The sequence below is a fragment of the Marmota marmota genome, unplaced genomic scaffold, assembly GCF_001458135.2.
Source record: "Marmota marmota marmota unplaced genomic scaffold, marMar, whole genome shotgun sequence".
Classification (NCBI taxonomy): Eukaryota; Metazoa; Chordata; class Mammalia; order Rodentia; family Sciuridae; genus Marmota; species Marmota marmota.
The window spans coordinates 4,549,723-4,563,527 of NW_025999853.1; the positions used below are offsets into that span (position 1 = coordinate 4,549,723).

The 13,805-nt window shown below is 52.2% G+C and overlaps 1 protein-coding gene across 3 annotated transcripts in view; it reads left to right on the forward strand.

Moving 5' to 3' along the window:
- Positions 1-13,805, forward strand: part of Syn3 (synapsin III) — a 444,971-nt gene that overhangs the window by 156,615 nt on the left and 274,551 nt on the right. For all 3 annotated transcript variants that reach the window (XM_048802433.1, XM_015482794.2, XM_048802432.1), the window contains one exon: positions 11,114-11,270. In XM_048802433.1, coding sequence (XP_048658390.1) covers positions 11,114-11,270 — 157 coding nt within the window. The remainder of the gene's footprint in view (positions 1-11,113; positions 11,271-13,805) is intronic.

Below are 13,805 nucleotides of genomic sequence, written 5' to 3' on the forward strand. Positions count from 1 at the left end.
ACGGGGGGGGGGCCACGGGGGGGCCCACCCTCTTCCCCACCCCCCGCAGGGCCTCTCTCTCCAGGGCTGCTCAGTCCCCACACTGGGGCCCCCCTGAGGGGCTCCCTTTAGTTGAATCATTTTATTGAGCATCTGGAGTCTTTGCACCTGGCCAGGTCCTGGAAGTATAGATGTCACCCCAGCATCCACCTTCCCTGCTGGGGCTCACCGCCCTGGAGGGAAACAGGACCCAAGGGACAGCTGGGCTGTGGTGTGCTGGGGCTGGAAGAGACTGAGAGGCGGGAGCGGGGGCCTACAGGAGCGGGCACAAGGGCAGGAGCCTCAGTGGCCTGGGGAGCAGGGACAACACCGGCCTTTTTTTTTTTTTTTTTTTTAAATATTCACATGTACTTTAAAATTTGGAATGATTCTATGCTTAGGAGGTGGAATACGCTGATTTGACAAATAATAACGTTTTGGTTTATTTCTTTCTGATCCTCTCAGAGAATTCTGAACTATTTCAAACAGAGAAAAAGTACAGGGAATAGCAGGTCAGATACCAATACACTGAGGAAGTTGAGAGATTCCACCGTGAAGCCGAGCTGTTCACCTTGGAGGTTGGAGGGTTCCTTAACCTCTCTGAGCCTCTGACTTCTTCACACACACACACACACACACACACACACACACACGCACACACACCCATCAAAGGGCAGCTGTCAGGATTAAGTTAAAGCTCTTAAAAAGACAAGTGCCTAACAATTCATAAACATGACCCGCCTTTCATGTTCATGACTGAGCTTGTCAAATCTCGACGTTCTGCTGCGTTTGTTGTAGGGCTTTCGAGTGAGAGAAATCCAACGTCACAGATACCCTGAAGGAGCCTGGGCACACCCTCCCCTGCGCTGGCCTCTAACAGAGTCAGACAGGCGGGTTGGTGGGTCCGGGGGCCCAGGCCCTGGCTTTTGAGGAAGCTCTCCATGGGGTCAGGCAGGGAGGTGACCCAGGGGCCGTGGGGACAGCACACGTTGCCCTGGAAGACGACCAGAGCTTCATGTCTGGAACTCAGGTCCCTCCACAGACAGACGTCACATCCCTCTTCATGGCTCCTTCATAAAACAAACAGAGGATGAAAAAAGACCCCGTACCCCCTCGGCTCCCCAATCTGGAAACTTCCATCTGCGAGGGCTAGCTGCGAGGGAAGAGGGCAGGTCTAGGGCAGCAGCCCGAAGGGGCCTGGTCCTCTGAGATGGGTGCCACCAGGTCACTGTGGGGGCCACCTACTGACTTCAGGCTGTGACCCAGATAGGAGCGTGGAGATCTCCCTGGACCCAGCTCCTTGGCCGGCACGGAGGGGCCACTCACCAGGTGGGAATCTCCTGCCCAGGGGACAGCTGGGCCGCCCTGGCTGGTCCCACAGCTGGCCCGAGGGAAGCCCTGGTGCGGCTCGTCAGGCGGACACCGTGGGGAAGGCCCGGGTATCCGTGCGTCCTCGCTCCCGGCCTGGGTTGAAAGGAGTCCCCCGTCAGCCCTCAGCAACGCCATCATTTTTTATCTTAAAATGGGCCTCCGCCTCCCTGCTCCCTCTACGGCTCCAGCATCCGTTCCAGCCGCGGCTGAGCAACAGCTGCTCGAGGCCCATCTCTCACCAGCTGCCTTATCTCCCCGTGAATAATGTTCCTGTCCCCTGTCGGGCGGCTGGCAGGAGGCCGGCCCTGCGCAGGAGCAGGCCACTGACAGCTCTCGGAGTTCAGGCAGCTGTTGGAGGGCAGTTGCCCCAGGACCCTCCTGGGCGAGGGCAGCACCCTCCAGAGCCCTGTCCCAGAGGCCCCAGCCTGGAGGGTGGCAGCTCCCGCACAGTCTCTCCAAGCACATCCCAGCACCCACGGGTGTCTTCACTGTGCCCGGGAAACAGGCCTGCGTCCTGCCCCTCAGGGGTGGGGCCTGTTTATCGGAGATGCGGTTAGGGTGGTTAGGGTGTGATCCAAACAATCTGACACTCCAACCTGTGGGCTTGATGATTCCTGGGAATGCGTCTAAGCCCTCGGGTCTCAGTTCTCCTGCTCCGCAACAGGGGCCAGTACTAGTTCTGCGTAACTCAGGCCTGTTCTTTGCTCAGCACCTCTGTGACAGCTGGTGCACCCCGCAGTGGCTATGCCCATGGCCCTCTGTGTCACCTTCAGCTGATGGTAACTGCATCTCTGAGCTAGGGGAGAGGCCAAACTCCCCCCACTGCCACCTGCCAGGGGAATCCGTGACTGCTACTGAGGACACGGCCCAGCCCTCTTTTTTCAAGATCCAGGGACCCCCGTGGATCTGGCCAAGCCCAGCTTTTACCCAGAGATTTCCCTGCGCAGAGCACTCTCTCCAGGAATCTCTGTTTCAGTTTCTGCATCCGGGGAACCCAGGTCAAGCTACGTACCGACTTCACAGAGGTTTTGTGTGAGGATTCTAGGACACATTGCTTAAAAGGCCCTCCACAAATTCCTGGCACTCAGCGAATACCCGACAGTCAGAACTGATTCTTAGAGACCTTTCCCAGGTGACAGAATACAGCAAGGGGATGCACAGGAGAGGGAAGGAGTTGAAAGCCATGTTCGGAAGTGAAGGGTCCAAGAGCACCCTCAGAGGTCCCTGCTACCAGCAAGGGAACTGAGGCCCAGATTCTGCCAAGACTCTGCAAGGCAAGGACAGAGCCGCGACTACATGACGCCTTAATTTCCCTGCCACCCTTCATAATGTTCTGGCATGTTCTGATACTGTTTTCCTGTTATTTGGTGAAATGTTGTTGACTTTAGATGCACCAGGACACTGAGAAGTGAAGCCATGTCCATTCTGGATTCATGTCCATGTGGACCTCCTGAGCACCTACTATGTGCCTAACACCTACTCTGCCCTGGAGGAGGGTTGTGCAAATTGGTTTTGGAGCCTAAAGACACGCATCCGAATCTTAGGTGGATCTCCTTCCCCCTTTGCTTAATCTCTCTGTGGCTGAGTTACTTCTGAAATGAGGATATCTTGTAAGGTCATTGTGAGAATTAAAGATAACATAATTAAAGGCCTAGAAATGATTCCTGGCACAGCCGCAGTGATCTATAAATCTGAGTCATTCTCATTATTTGCCTGTGAGGACAAGATGGGAAAAGCCCCTAAAGAGAGATGATTCCACAGAGCTCTTGGCAATGTCTGCAGACATTTCTAGTTGCCACCGCTGGGCATGGAATTGCTACCGTGTCTAATGGCTTGAGGCCAGGGATGTGCCTAACATTCTAGAATGCACAGGACACACACCTCCACAGCAAAGAATCATCCAGCTCCAAAATATGCATAGTGCTGATGTTAGAAACCCTGCTCCAGAGTCAGCAGGCTGCGGGGGCTGACGCGTGTCTCTTCCCCGGATAGCTGTGTGACTTTGGCAAGTTCCTTAATAGTTCCTGGCCTCAGTTTCCCTATCAGTTTTCCTCTTCAGGCTCCAAAGAGGGCTTGGACTAGAGTGTCACTGTACGTTAGCTATAATTAGAAATCAGAGAAAGCGAGGACACAGAAGCCATTTGATCTGAGGCTTTGGCATTTATAAAGGACCTCAGTGCAATTTCACTGGAGTGAAAAAGAGGCCACCAGAGAGGACCATAGAGATGGGTGCATGGCCGAGGCTGGCAGGCACAGATGGCCTTGTCCAACAGGTCTGGAGAAGGAAGGAAGAAGGGAGACAGCTCATGGGGCTGTAAGGGTTAGGTCTATAAGGTCACCTGTCTATCTATCCATCCATCCATCCGTCCATCCATTTATCCAATTTGTGTCAACTGAAATCTCTAGTTAGTGCTCAAACCAGGTTACAACAAAACTGGAAATTTTCAAAAGAAATCACACACTGCCATCTCACCGCCTGACCTAACAAGCCGTTTTCCATCTCTCCTTCCAACATGTTTCACTGCTGAAATCATAAAACCGTTTCTCTCTTCTATTGTTTTAGGTCACGTGAACTTGTACCACGGCATTTTCCATGATATGATCTCACTGCTACATCTTTCATTTTTTCCACAGTGAAGCTAACCTCACTGCTTTTTCCTGCTTGTAAAAAGGTGTTGCATTCTTTCTATCCCTATTTCCCACCTTACCCTTCAAATAATGAGGTCAGCCTTTGAGTGACTCTCTATTCCCCCCCCCAAAAAAAAACAAAAACCTCTGTGAGCTTATGGGTTTGCCAATTTGCTCATTGTTTCATATAAAAATGAACATCCCCAAACTTTCAGTTCATTTTTAACCTCGAAATAAAGGTTTTCTTATTGCCGAGGTTGGGGCTTGCTATGCTTGAGGGACGCGCCTTGTGACAGTATTGGGTGAGACCTGTGGAAAGTGATGAGGTCCTGAGGGTGGAGTCCTCATGAGTGGGATTCGCGGCCTTATTAAGAGGTCTCCGAGAGCTCCCTCGTCTCTTTTGCTTTGTGAGGACACGGCTAGAAGACATCAACCATGAACCAGGAAGTAGACCTTCAGCAGACATTAAATCCGCTGGTGCCTTGACCTTGGACTTTGCAGCCTCCGGAACCATGAGAAATCAGCTTCTGTTGTTTATAAGCCACCCAGCCTGGGGCATTTTGCTACAGTCGCTTCAACAGACGAAGACAAGCGCTATTTTGGCCACTGGAGAACAAGACTGTGCTTGGGAAAGCCAGAAAGCCATGCAAACTACTAAGAAGAGGGAATATTGGGGACGCACAGTAGATTTGGTTCCGGAGACTGCCAGAACACAGTGCCACGGCCGGGTGGCTTTAACAACAGAAATTCACTCTCCCAGAATCCTGGAAGCTAGAAGCTGGAAATTGAGGTGTCGGCAGGAAACTCTAGGGCAGAATCTTTCTTGCTTCTTGCTGGCTTCTGAGAGTTGCCAAAGCGTTCCCTGGATCCCAGACACATGACTGTAATCTCTGACTCATTCCTTCATCTCATGACATTCTCCTCTTCCTCTCTGGGTATTATCCGTGTCCCAGTTCCCCTCTTCTAAAGGCACGGTCATTAGATTAGGCACACTCGACTCCAGCGCGACCCCATCTCTGCAAAGACCTTATTTCTAAATCAGGTCACCTTCGTGGGCAACAGGGCTCAGGACTTCAACCTGTCTTTCGGGTGGGACACAATTCAAACCGTAACAGGCAGGATCTTTCCAGGGTGAAAGAGGAAGAGGATGGAGTCTGGGGGACTCCTTCTCTGACATGAAAGGGAAGGAACTGATCAGGATAAAGACACCGAGATCCTGGGGCTGAGACAGGAGATGAGGAATTCACCTCCTCCAGCAACTCGCATCTGGGTTTTATTAACCTCCCAGTGCTTTGCGGAGAGGGCCCCGGGGTTCAGCACAGAGCCCGGCTGCCTGTCGTCCCCACGGGGCCCCTTCCCCTCCAGCCTGCAGCTGGAAGCTGCCATGACACCCGTCCGCACAGCCTGGAGGTGGCCGCCCCTTGTCTGCTCTTCCTCAGATTCTTGGTTGGCTGCCACCTCATTGCTTTTCGGCCTGGACTAATTTCTTACAGTCCCCGGGCTGGCGGGAAGCATCGCTCATTCCCAAAGTCCTTCCATATGGTCAGGCCAAGCCCTCCATCTGCACAGCGCCCGTTTCCTCTGGTGTCTTCTTGCAGCGGGGTGGTGTGATGGGAAGCCTTGGGGACCCTGGAGACCCTGCAGATGGGTTGCCCTCCTTCTGCTGTTTTGCTCGGCCTCCTGGGCGCCCTTCCACTAGATGTGGTACCACAGGTTGCATTTTCAGAGGTGGAAAGGACAGAAGTTCAGGGAAGCAGGAAGACCGTTAAGAAAACTTGAGGTCTCTCTGCTGGTACACATGAAGTCAGAGAGTCTGGAACCTCCCCAGGGCCTGGCTGGGATCTGATCTGGGTACGAGGAGCCAGCAGGTGACCCCCCCCCCAATCAGCGTGATCATCCCTCTTGGCCAGCTGGGATCGTGAAGAACAGGGGACAGTTACAAAATAGCAGTCAAGCGGCTGAGAATAATGAGGCTTCTGCTCATTAACTCAGGTCCCAGGCAAAGCCCCGCCAAGATCCCTTCTTGCTACTGCGGCCTCTGCATAGTTGAGGGAATTATGACACTTCTCCAACGGCTAGAAGTCACTCAGCCTCTGGCCCCCTGCCTCTCGACGCTGCCTGGAGCCTGCCATAATCCTTACCATGAATCACCTGTCCCGTCCTTGCCTTTAATTGCCCATCCTCCTTGGCTTCCTCTGCCGTGCCAACAGCCACTTCTGAGAAATACCTCGGATCAAGAACCCAACTAACAGAGTCCTATTAAATCTAAAGCTGAAAGAACGAGAGAGAGAGAGAGAGAGAGAGAGAGAGAGAGAGAGAAGAAACAGTGAAAGTCTCCAACCAGGAAGTACCCTCTTGTGTGGGACTGAAGGGGACCTTCCTTGCCCAGGCATGAAAGACACAGGGTTGGGCCAGTGGCATGGCAGACAGAGCGGAGTGTCAAGGGGCCTAACAGGGGTGTCTGGAATTGTTTACCCAACCTCATCTCTTGCTGCCAAATCCTACCTATACTCCAACCATGGAACTATCTGGAAACTTGGCCCCTTCTTCTCAATATCAGAGCAATATTGGTAGAAAGCAACTGACCCAGTTTAACCTACTGAGGAACAGGAAACGGGGTGCAGGGGTCACTTCATAGCTCACCCAGCTCAGAAGAGAAAGATAACTCTGGTTCCGGCTCAGTAGGGTTCAGGCTCTGCTGGTGTTGACCGGGCCTGTGTCTCTGTTCCCAACCAGCACTTTTGACAGAAGGGACACCTCCGTGGAGCAGGAAAGTGGTCCCCGACAGCCCAGCTTGCTTCTTGGCCTTAGCCGGCTCCTCAGCTCACCCCCTAGAAGGCACATTGGGCCTCCGAGGTTCAATCCTCACTCAGTTCCCGACCAGGGAAGGAAATGCGGTCCCCTGATGGGAGCTCTGCTGGCAGAGAAAGAGGAGGCGAGCAGACCAAGCAAAAGCCAGCGAGGCCACTAAGCCCTGTTACAGAGCCCACCCCTTGGTCGCAGGTGCCACCACTGCCTGGAGCACCCTCAGAAAAAGCTGAACACACCTGGCGCCCTAGTATCTCCCCCGCGCTCCTGCTCCTTCCCTCACTTAGCAAAGCCGCCTGGGTCGCCAGAGTCATGAGAGCAGGGATCATGTCCCAGCCACCTCGGGATCCCCGACCTCTGTAGGCACCTCTGGTCCACTGTCCGGGCTTGGTAACGGCTGGGGGACACATTCACGGAGGTTGGGGTGACACACAGGACTTGGCCGTCCCCTGGCTGGATGGAGAAGCTGGGGTGCTGGGTTCAAGGGAAGGAACTGGGCACCTGGCCTGAGCCACTAATTTCTCCATCATCCTCGCCAATCTCTCCCACCTGGACATGCAGCAAGGACTCAGCATTCTCCGTAGTGATGAAAAACAGAACTTAAAACTCTACCACGCTGGTCCACCCTGATACGTCACCCTGGGGAAATGTCTTTTACACCCTGGATGTGAGAATCCTCAGAGGTCATGGGGACCAACTTGAATTCCTAGGGGCTAAAAACTTTTGGGTAATACTAACCTTTCTCTGTAAATACTGAACTTGTGGCCCTGTCGAGTGGCCCTGTAGTGACGAGGGGACGCATGTTACCCGCGGGATACTTTGGCTACCAGACCTGATCTCCTCTCTAGGACCACGAGGGAAGAGGCCCCTCCCTTTGCAGTGGCCATTCCACTGCCTGGTGGCCCGCGAGCTACTCCTTGGTACCCACGTCCACTAATGCCATCCTTCACCCGAACACATCGTCAGGGTTCCCCTGCCCAAGACGAGCAGATCCCTTTTCTCACTGAGCTGACATCTTTCAAGGAGAGGGAGGGACAGAAAGCAACTAAACGGAACAGGACGACTAAAATTTCCACAGGAGCCAAGAAGAAGAGAAAGCAGGCACTGCGAAGGCTGGGGCGAGTTTTGATACAGTAGATGGGACGGGGTCTTGAAGGACCAGACCCCTCTGACCCCGTGGGACAAGACCATCCAGGGAGAGGAACTGGAGGAANCAAGGGGAGGAAGATGGAAAACCAACAGCCCCCAGCCCCACCCCAGGGCCTTGTGGCATCATGAGGAGCTGTCCTTGGGAGACTTTAGGGGGCTTTAGGAAGGGGGATAATTTTGATAGAGCATTTTGTGGAATTTGGAGATAGATGTCCAAATCCTAAAGACGAATTGGAGGTGACCTTTGTGTTTTGTGTCAAAGCATCAGAATAAGTCTGACTGCAGTGTGGCTTTTAGAAGGTCTGAAGAGAGATGTCTGGGACGAGACATTGGGAGACAATCCAGAGAGTTCTGTTCCTGGAACGCGGTCCTGGCGCCCTCTCTCTCAGCAGCCAGGTTTTGTTTTTGTTTGATCTGGGTTGCACCCCATTATGAATTCTCTGCAAATGAGGAAGACCTAGGAGCCCGTCAACATCAGCCCTCCAGCTTCTTCCCCACAGATGAAGGGGGTGTTATCCCCAGTGAGACACCATGTTTGTTGCCACTGGGGTCCGTCCTGGAGCCCACACTGTCAGGGAGGGCCATGGTCAGAGCCGTAACCCTGGGGACTCTCTGAACAGCACAGTGGAGAGAGAAAGGAAAAAAGAACCCCTAATAGACTGGACTGGGAGCAACGGAAAATGTGTTTGTGTGCTTTGGAAAAAGATGGACAGCCCTTTAGAAAGAAGGGATAAGCTAGCCTCCAGGGAAGACATTGGCGTGTGTACTGGGTCAAGGCCAACGTCCCTACCACACAAAGCCCTCATCAATGAGCAAAAAAAGGCCCCCTTTTATTTTAAAACAGGAAAAGATGGAAACAGGAAAGAAAATGCAAATGGTTAAGAAAAAAAAATTCAATGTCACTAGTGTCCAAACAATGCAAACCGAAACAACAATGAGATGCAGAGGAGCTTGGGGGAAGTCCATGATCAAAAAAACACAGTATTCCAAAACCGCAGTGTTGATGAGCCTGTTGTGAGATGGACACTCTCATAGGAAATTGGTGGAAAGTACCTTAAAAGATGAAAAAGAAACATTTTTTGAAAATAACTCATATCCTTTAATCCATTAATCCCACTTAGAATCTGTCTTACAAGCATAGTTTAAAATGTTGGCATTGATTTGACTGCAATTATGGACTAGTGAAATATTGAAAACCCCCTTCTAGGCAGTGTAGGTGACTGGGTACTTCATTGTGGCGAGTCATTCAGTGGATTGTTACGCAGCTCTCAGAAACTATATATTTGCTGGTATTTTGATAGCAGGAGAAACGCTGATATAATAATACTATGTGAAAAAATTCAAAAATCATAATTAACAGAAAGTATAAAATCATTTAAGAGTATGGATGCATATTAAATACGGTATAGTAGATTATTAGAAATTTTCTCTTAGTTGTCAAAGCATTCCCATAGATTTTTTTGATACTGTTTTTAAAATCAGATAAAGAGAGCTGGGATGTAGCTCAGTGGCAAAGTGTTTGCCTCATATTTGCAAAGCCCTGGGTTCAATCCCTAGTTCTCCCCCCACACACAAAAAAATCAGATAAAGGCAGAAAATGGTTACATTTACAAACAAGTGCTCCTTTTTGTCATCAGATCCATGTTGGAGACACACACACACATTCACACACACACACACACACACACACACACACACTCCATTTCTTCCCACTGCCATCCCTTGAACACACTAGGCATCCCCTGCAGGAAGAGGATGCCGCTGTCCAAGTGGCTTCCTTCACCCGAGTTACCAGTTAGCCAAGGAGACCTTGGTGTTGCCCTTGGCAGTGAGGTGAGTGAGGCTCCTGCTCACTGTCCTGCCCTTCAACACATTCATTACACACCTGCTGCCACCGTGTCAGGCCCGGGGCATTGGGCAGGGACCATGCTCACTGTGATTTGAGAATCATCCGCACCTGCACATTCTTTCCTTCTGTCTTCAGTGGGGACCAGTCCTTTCCCTTCGAGAGCTATTTTTAACTTACATTTGAATTATTTTAAAGAGACACCATTTATTTGAAGTTAAGGGCCTGGCTCCAAAAGAGCCAAGTGGATTGATCATGCACACCATGCGGAGCATAAACCCCATACCTACAAAGAGGCTGATTTTTTTTTTCATGTGACTTAGAATCGAGGAATCCAGAAATAGTTTGGCCCTTGACAGTGTGAATAAAACAATGTGTAAATCCACCAGGAGCCCTGCAATGAGGTAAAAAGGGCATGGACTTGGAGCCAGATGACCCAAGTTCAAGGTCAGCTAACTTCTCGGAGCTGCAGCATGCCCAACTATAAATTGGACGAATGGTCCAGACCTGCCCCAGCTCTGGCAGAGAGCCTGGCACGCATCTGACCATTACGTGAATACTCCTGCTACCTTCTGGGGGTTGCTACTGCTACACATTTGATCTGAAATGGTTGAGAGCCAGACCAGCCTTGTCACTCAACTACAGCATGTCTTTTTTTGGGGGGGACGGGGAGCCAGGGGTTGAATTCAGGGGTACACAACCACTGAGCCACATCCTCAGCCCTATTTTGTATTTAATCTAGCAACAGGGTCTCACTGAGTTGCTTAGCGCCTCACCGTTGCTGAGGCTGGCTTTGAACTCGCGATCCTCCTGCCTCAGCCTCCCGAGCAGCTGCGCCCTGGCTCACCTACAGCTCATCTTCTTGAGCAAGGAGTTTAGTCTCATTGAGCCTTGGGTGCCCATCTGCAAAACTGATGACCACAATACCCGCTGCCGGGGCAGTTGGTCTCCCCACAGGTGATGACATTCAGTGTAGCACCCACAGCCCAGCAGAATCTGGTCTATTCTCTGAATTATTTAATATATTTTCTCCTGGTTGCAAAAATCACAGGAGAGAGAGTACATGGCGTTTTCAGTCTTGAACTTGAAAGATGAGTGGCTGCATCCGCTTCTGACCTTCATCCTCACCCTCCCAGCCCTGCACAGACTCTGAGCTAAGAGCTCCCAAGGGGCAGTGACCACACCAGTGACCAGGTCAGCCCTATGCCTGGCAAGCCACGGCCCATGCCCTGGTGCCCCAGCGAGGCTCCCCCGCATCCTGTACTGACGCTGTCGGTGACTCTCTCTCGGCAGATCCTTCAAGCCCGACTTCATCCTGGTCCGTCAGCATGCCTACAGTATGGCCCTGGGTGAGGACTACCGGAGCCTGGTCATCGGCCTCCAGTACGGAGGGCTGCCAGCCGTCAACTCCCTCTACTCCGTCTACAACTTCTGCAGCAAGCCCTGGGTGGTAGGTGACGGGCCAGGCCCACGTACAGGGACCAGAGGGCCAGCGGGTGGCCTCCCCGTCTTGAAATGGGCCCATCCGCCCCCATGGGGGCTTCCGTCGGGCAAAGTATCTCCCTCAAAGCATTCTGGAGAGTCCTCTTGAGATTGCTGCCTAACAAGTATTATGGGATGGCAAATTACGGTACAGTGCGAGTCCTAACATCGGTCGCAAAGGGCAATTTACTGTTCTCAGCATTCCGTCATGGCGGGATCATTATTGCTAACAGCAGGTGTCATTTAGTGAGCACTTACTATAGAACAGAAAACCATGCTACGTGGTAAGAAACCCACCCAGGGTTCGCGGCCAAGGAGTAGCGAAGACGGGACTTGAAGCCTTGAAGCCGTTGCTTTCTGCCCTGGAGACTTGATTTCTCCCCGTGACTCATTAGTTTCATTCATTCACTTGATTTGTTTGAGCCTCCATCCAAATACCGCCAAGACGGCTTCTCCTAGAACAGCCAGCCCCCCACGCCCCCCTCCCTTACTCTGCTTTTTGTCCCCCCCCCAGTTCTGATCTGCACCTGGAACCATATCTGCTCATTTGTGAACTATCTGTCTCCCTTACTGGAAGGAATTCAGAGGCGCGGCAAATGATTTTTTGAGTGTGTACTGTGTTCCGGGGACTGTCCAGAGTCCCAGAAACACATCGGGGAAGGAATCCGCCCCCAGCCCCTGCCCACCCTGCGGATCTCCCATTCCAAAGGGCTCCAGCACTTGAAGTGCCTTCGTAAACATGTCAACTAGGCGCTATGCCCTGCGATAAGTACCAAGGGGGACATGAAGGAGGACAGAGGACAGGGAAGCGGAGACTGTGTATACAGAATGTGCTCTGTGCGGCTCGGGGCCGTCGGGTTGGCCCCGTCTCCCTGTCTCTCTGTGGCCACATGAGGGGTGGGGCAGCGGCCGAGGCGTGGGCTCTGCAGCCCGGCCGCTCAGTCCAGGTCTCTCCACTTTGGAGCTGTGGGCCCTCAAGCAGGGCTGCTTCACTTGTCCGAACTCAGCTTCTTCCTTCTTTGGAAAATGGTGATAATAGGAGAGGCTTTCTGGTCTGGTTTTGAGTTCATACACGTAAAGTGCTTACAATGGTGGCTGGCACAACACACTCTCAGTAAATGGTGACAGTTATCATTGTCCATTGTATATGGGACAAGTCTATGCTGAGCTGTCACTCAATATTTATGGAAGGACCGACATGCACTAATTGTATACAGTCTTTACCACCAAAACCATCCCTGGGCTCCTTCCCATTCTGCTCTAACTGAGCCTCTTGGCTCATGGCATCTAAGATTCAAGTGCCACTATTAGGAAAGGTTCCTCAATATTAGCTCATCTGCTTTGTTTTTCCACGTAGTGGTCATGATGGTCACAACTTGAATTCTCTGGCACTCACTGTGCTCTGTTCTGAGCCCCTGGCGTGAAGATTGTGTTTTATCTTCAGAACTACCTTGATGAGTAGCTGCTGTTAACATCTCCATTTGTGCAGACGTTTCCTCGAAGGAACCCAAGCCTGGGGAGCAAGAAGTAACTGGTAGCCTCTCCAAAGCTTGCATAGAATTTCTCTCCCTCTCTGGACTCCAGTTCCCTTACCTGGGAAGCGAGGGACCCCCTACCCAACATCATTCCCCCTACACATTGCTGAGGCCTCCCGAGCCCTCTCAGTTGGCTCTAGTTTGAACTGCACCTGCAGGCTCCACCTATAGTCTGCACAGCAATCCTGGGCTGAGGCAGAAAGTTCCTGTGCTGCCCTGTTCTGTCTAGGCTTGGTACTGAGGTGCCCCCAGCCAGTCTGCATAAGGCTTGCCCCCAGCCCCTGAGCACCTGCGCCCAGCAGCAAATCACAATTCCTTTTCTATGGGGGAGGATACCAGGGATTGAACTCAGGGGCACCCGAGCCCCACCCCCAGCCCGATTTTGTATTTTATTTAGAGACAGGGTCTCACGGAGTTGCTGAGTGCCTCGCTTTTGCTGAGGCTGGCTTTGAACTCACGATCCTCCTGCCTCAGCCTCCAGAGCCTCTGGGATTATAGGCGTGCACCACTGCACCCAGCTTGTTTTCTTTTGAGAGTCTAAATTGTTCTTCCCTGAAGCTCTTCTTCGCCTTTTGGGTGGATTCTAAGCTCCTTGGTCCGGCCTGGGGGTCCTGGTAGCCTATGGTGGACACCGTCAAGATTCTTCAATTGCTGTGCCCTGCACCTGAGGCCACTGCCCTGGCAACCTCCCAGGCTCTTAGCACACACTTCCCTCACTGCACACCCAGAGAACCTGAACCCTCTTACTGCTCCAGGGCCCTCCCCGGCCCCCACTCTGACTCCCCTCCCTGCTGTTAATATCTCCATTTACAGACGAGGAAACCCAAGCCTGCGTACCTAGTAGTAACTGGTAGCCGAATAGTGGCACCTGAATCTTAGATGCCATGAGTCATCTGCTCCAGGGACCCTCCCTCCCCACTCCGACTGGTTTCCAGATCCCAGAACCCTCATGCTGTACTCCAGCAAGA